Below are 5685 nucleotides of genomic sequence, written 5' to 3' on the forward strand. Positions count from 1 at the left end.
AATGGCAGCCAGTGGAGCTCCTTGAACAGGAGGGTTGACCTCTCCTGATAATGAGCTCCAGTTAGCATCCTAGCTGCTGCCCGCTGGACCAATTGAAGTTTCCGAGCCGTCTTCAAGGGCAGCCCCACGTAGAGCGCATTGCAGTAATCCAACCTACAATCAAACAGCATTCTGAACCCCACAAATGATAGAATGGGGCCAAACTTCTCACACAGAACCGCCATGCCTTGAAGGGACTTGCTGATGCAAACCTTGCGTGAACCATGCGCCGAGCACGCTTGTTCTCCCCGCTACGCTTGGAGTCTCAGAAACAGCCCTCCCCTTGGCTGAGAGGCTGGCCAATCGCTGTGGCAGAGGGCTTTCAGTGTTTCCAAAAAGGAAGAGAAGGACATGCAGAGAGCTCTTCAGCCTTCTCTGCTAAAGGGCTTCCTAAGACCACCAGAAATGTGTGTTTTCTGATGGTCTTTGCTGACCCCTCGGAAATCGCCTCGTGACCCTCGCCAGGGTCCCGATGCTCAGGTTGAGAAACGCTGGTCTAGGGCGGGGGTCAGGAACCTTCGGCCCTCCAGGTGTGGTGGACTTCAACTCCCACAATTCCTTGAGGCTCGGCATTCGCCCCAAAGGCTTACCTTGGCCTCAAGGAATTGTGGGAGTTGAAGTCCACCACACCTGGAGGGCCGAAGGTTCCCCATGCCTGGTCTAGGGGATCAAGAAGTAAGTGGGATCAGTCTCTCAAATTTGGTCTTTGATTTCTGTCATTTTGTCTAAAGGATTTTTTTTCCTTTTTCCTCAAAAAAGAATTCAGCAGAAGAATGCAAAACCCAAGGAAGCAGCTGTAACAAAGCCTGAAACGGAAAAATAGGTGTTTGGGAAGCAAAAGAGAATGAAAACCAAAAGCATAACCCAAGTGGAAGAAGAGAAGAGCTCCTCTTCCTTCCAGCACACTGATCATGCTGAACCTCTAACTTCAGAATCAAATAACATGGAGTGCGCCGACTGTGGGGAAGTGTGCAAATGTCACGCACAGTTAAACATAGATGCCGGTGCTCACAAAGGAGGTAAACCGTACAAATGCATGGAATGCGGAATGAATTTTAGTCGGTCTCATCATCTAAAGTCACATGAAAAAACACACACAGGGGAGAAACCATACAAATGCATGGAATGTGGAAAGGGCTTCAGTCAGAAAGCAGGTCTACATGTACATCAAAGAATACACACAGGAGAGAAGCCATACAAGTGCATGGAATGCGGAAAGAGCTTTAGCGATAGTGGATCATATAAGAGACATCTCAAGGTTCACACAGGAGAGAAACCATATAAATGTATGGAATGTGGAAAGAGCTTTGCTAATGGGGCACAACTTTGTAGACATCAAAGAACACACACAGGGGAGAAACCATACAAATGCACGGAATGTGGAAAGGGCTTCAGTCAGAAAGCAAGACTATTTATACATCAAAGAACACACACAGGGGAGAAACCATACGAATGCATGGAATGTGGAAGGAGATTCAGTCAGAACGCAAGTCTAGTTATACATCAAAGGACACACACAGGAGAGAAGCCATACGAATGCATGGAATGTGGAAGGAGATTCAGTTGCAGTGACAGTCTACGTAGACACCAAAGAACCCACACAGGAGAGAAACCCTATGAATGCATGGAATGTGGAAAGAGCTTCCGTAATAGGGGAGATTGTAATAAACATCAAAGGACTCACTCAGGCGAGAAGCCCTACAAATGCATGGAATGCGATAAAGCCTTCAGGTCCAGTTCAAATCTACGGACACATCAAAAAACTCACAGAGGAGAGAAACCATACAAATGCATGGTGTGTGGAAAGGGCTTCAGTGGCAATTCTCAGCTGCGTGTACATGAAAGAACACATTCAGGAGACAAACCCTATAAATGCATGGAATGTGGAAAGACCTTTGGTAACCGTACACATCTTTGTACACATCAAAGAACACATACAGGGGAGAAACCATACAAGTGCATGGAATGTGGAAAGGACTTCAGTCAGAATTCAAATCTACGTTCCCATCAAAGAACCCACACAGGAGAGAAGGCATACGAATGCATGGAATGTGGAAAGAGCTTCAGTCGGAAGGAAGGTTTACATGTACATGAAAGGACACACACAGGGGAGAGACCATACAAATGCAAAGTATGTGGAAAGAGCTTCCGTGATAGTGGATCATGTTACAGGCATCTAAAGACCCACACAGGAGAGAAACCATATGAATGCGTGGAATGTGGAAAGAGCTTCAATTGCCCTTCAAGTCTACGTAGACATCAAAGAACCCACACTGGGGAGAAACCTTATGAATGCATGGAGTGTGGAAAGAGCTTCTCTCATGGTCCTGGGTTGCGAACACATCAAAGAATCCACACTGGGGAGAAACCTTATGAATGCATGGAGTGTGGAAAGAGCTTCAGTTGCAGTGGAAGTCTACATTCCCATCAAAGAATCCACACAGGAGAGAAACCATATCAATGCCTGGAATGTGGGAAGAGTTTCAGGAAAAGTGGACAATTGCATTCCCATCATAGGACCCACACAGGGGAATAATAATAATAATAATAATAATAATAATAATAATCTTTATTTATACCCCGCCACCATCTCCCCAATGGAGACTCGGAGCAGCTTACATGGGGCCAAGCGTATAAATGCATGGAATGTGGAAAGGCCTTCAACAAAAGTAGATATTTGCAGTCTCATCATAGGACCCACATAGGGGAGAAACCATACAAATGCATGGAATGTGGAAAGACTTTCAGTTGCAGTTCAAGTCTGCTTATACATCATAGGACCCACACAGGGGAAAAACCATACAAATGCATGGAATGTGGAAAGGCCTTCAGCCAAAGTGGACATTTGAAGTCTCATCATAGGACCCACACTGGGGAGAAACCTTATGAATGCATGGAGTGTGGAAAGAGCTTCAGTTGCAGTGGAAGTCTACATTCCCATCAAAGAATCCACACAGAAGAGAAACCATATCAATGCCTGGAATGTGGAAAGCGCTTCAGGGACAGAGGACATTTGCATTCCCATCTTAGGACCCACACAGGGGGAAAACCCTATAAATGCATGGAATGTGGGAAAGCCTTCAGCAAAAGTGGCTCATATAAAAATCATCTAAGGACTCAAATGGGGTGAGGCCAAGTGAATGCATAGAATGTGAAATGAAATTCAGTGGAAATATTTGTTAACTTAGTTCATTACGATTTGACATTTTTTCCAGCACCCAGAATTTGAGGTCTGTGGAGGAGTCTTCAAATCCTACAAATATCCTTACCAATGGCATACCAGTTTCCTCTATCTATCTATATAAATAAAAATGTAATGTTCGTTTGTGGGATTAACAGAACTCAAAAACCACTGGGGGAATTGACAGAGTTTGGGGGTGCGCAGCAGAAGGATTGCTAGATCAGCAGACACTGTGTTGTAAAATAAGGACTCTGCAGGCTTTTAGTTACAAAAGAAACTAAGTTTTACTAAGCACATTCAAAAGACACGTCTTACTACAGCGAGCTACAATCCAGGAACTAGTCAAAACGAAAGTCTCTTCACATCTGCTTATCTCTTCTTGCTGAGACTAGTTACTCCCTTCCGTTCCCAGCAAGAACAAACATTATCTTACTTCTCTCAAGGTTACTTAATCACAGCCTCATAGAATAAACATTCTGCACAGCATTTCTAATACACAGTGGAATCCATCTTGGAAATACATAGAAGCACATATAAAACACATACATAACTAAATTAATCCTGACAGAATTGACACCAAATTTGGACACAAGACACCTAACAACCCAATGTATGTCCTTCACTCATAAAAACACTGAAAAACACAGCAGAAGGGAGCAGTAATGGCACGATCATCAGCATAGATGAAGCTCTCTGTCCCTTCTGGCAGTGGCTGGTCATTTGTGTAGATGTTGAACATGAATGGAGCAAGCACGCTTCCCTGAGGCAGGCCGTTCTTCTGTTTCCGCCATCTGCTTCTCTGGCTTTGGAACTCAACAAAAAAGCTCCTGTTTTGTAGCAGGTTTCCTATGAGGCGGGTGAGATGGTCGTCCTTTGTGATATTATACATTTTTCTCAGGAGGAGGCGGTGGTTTACAGTATCATAAGCCGCTGACAGGTCTATGAAGCAACCAGAAGTTTGACATGGTTGAATGCTGGAAATAGCAACCTTCTTCAAGCCTCCTATACTAGTTATTTGTCGTGTATATAATTCAGTTTGCTTACTATATATGTGTGTATTGGAATGCAGTTTTCCCTTAACTCTGTGTTGTTTGAGGTTGTGGGAGGGACTGCAAACCATGTGATCAGATCTGGGACTATTCAGACTGAGACTCTCATTTTAGAAGTCAGTTGTGTATTGTATAATCAGTGTTCATTGTTCATTAGCCTGCATCAGACTGCTTGAGTTATGCTTTAGATACTCCGGAGAAGAGACTACAACAGATTGCCTTAGAGAACTTACTGTTGAAACTTTAAACTGACGAGCAGTGTGTGAAGATTTGAGAAAGAACGCCATGATATGGTGGGTTAACTGGAGAGAGATGTGTCAGCAGCCGATTGGGGTTCTGATTGGCTGCTGCCTCTGGCTGGCTGCTGAGACCAACGGTTCTAACTGTCATTCTGCAATTGTTCTCACTTTGGACAGTGAAGATGCCAGCTATCTTAAAGACTGATCATTTTGAGGCATGCGACTTATTTCAAAGACTATTTTAAAAGGACTATTTTATTCTTCTGTTCCCTGCCTGGATTCAAAGAGACCGATGTATATATTGTTACCCTGTTTGAACTTTTGAACCAAAGTAAAGATACTGTTATTTGTTTCACAAGCCTGAGTGACATTTTATTATACAGCAGGATATACCTTGGTTTAAATACTGTGTTAAAGCTTCTACTTATTCTGCTTATTCACATTTACCAACCCTCATAAAATGTACCTGTATGCTGAATACATGAAGTTTGTAAGTAAACCATCTATGTCATTTTTAACGAAGACTACTTTGCTTTTGTCTCTCAAGAGCATGATTTAAAACCAAATATATTTTATGGGTGAGTAGATGTTTTTGGGCAACTGAAATAACACTTCTGAAGATCTCCTATATGTTTTGTGCACTGACATAATCTTTCTTCCGAACAGTTCAAAGAGATAACCAGGTATATCAGTCTAACATAGTGGTTCTCAACCTGTGATTCCCCGGGTGTTTTAGCCTACAACTCCCAGAAATCCCAGCTGGTTTACCAGCTGTTAGGAGTTTTAGGAATTGAAGGCCAAAACATCTGGGGACCCACAGGTTGGGAACCAAGTCAAACCTGTCAGAAATATGAAATATTAACTAGGTATTTTTATTACAAAAGTGTGAATCAAGCAAGAGTTGGTAGGGCGAAGACTGTTATTGTCAGTGGGCTCAACACTAGTGTCGGTCTGAGGAGAATGAGTAGGCCGAAGCCTGTTAAGAGACAGTGGGCTCAAAACTAGTGTCATCCTGAGGAGAATGAGTAGATTCGATGCCTGTTACAGTCAGTGGGCTCAAAGCTAGTGTTGTCCTGGGGAGAATTAGTAGGCCAAAGCCTGTTTGAGTGAGTGAGCTCAAAACTAGTGTTGTCCTGAGGAGAATTAGTAGGCCGAAGCCTGTTATTGTCAATGGGCT

At 43.4% G+C, this 5685-nt stretch overlaps 1 protein-coding gene across 1 annotated transcript; it reads left to right on the forward strand.

Annotated features, from left to right (window-relative positions):
- The first annotated feature begins 802 nt into the window (after window positions 1-802).
- LOC137096248 (zinc finger protein 850-like) lies at window positions 803-4866 on the forward strand. The gene is made up of 2 exons (XM_067465070.1): window positions 803-2565; window positions 2743-4866. Exons 1-2 carry the CDS (start codon window positions 884-886, stop codon window positions 3167-3169), a joined length of 2109 nt encoding a protein of 702 aa, XP_067321171.1. The 5' UTR covers window positions 803-883; the 3' UTR covers window positions 3170-4866.
- The last annotated feature ends 819 nt before the right edge of the window (window positions 4867-5685 follow it).

Source organism: Anolis sagrei, chromosome 2 (assembly GCF_037176765.1).
Source record: "Anolis sagrei isolate rAnoSag1 chromosome 2, rAnoSag1.mat, whole genome shotgun sequence".
NCBI classification, from domain to species: Eukaryota; Metazoa; Chordata; class Lepidosauria; order Squamata; family Dactyloidae; genus Anolis; species Anolis sagrei.

Bases quoted from the DNA above. Each gene is read 5' to 3' on its own strand.
- LOC137096248 (XM_067465070.1), top strand. From the start codon at position 884: ATGAAAACCAAAAGCATAACCCAAGTGGAAGAAGAGAAGAGCTCCTCT. The intron at 2,566-2,742 runs AGGGGAATAATA...TAGGACCCACAT, and splicing joins TCCCATCATAGGACCCACAC to AGGGGAGAAACCATACAAAT.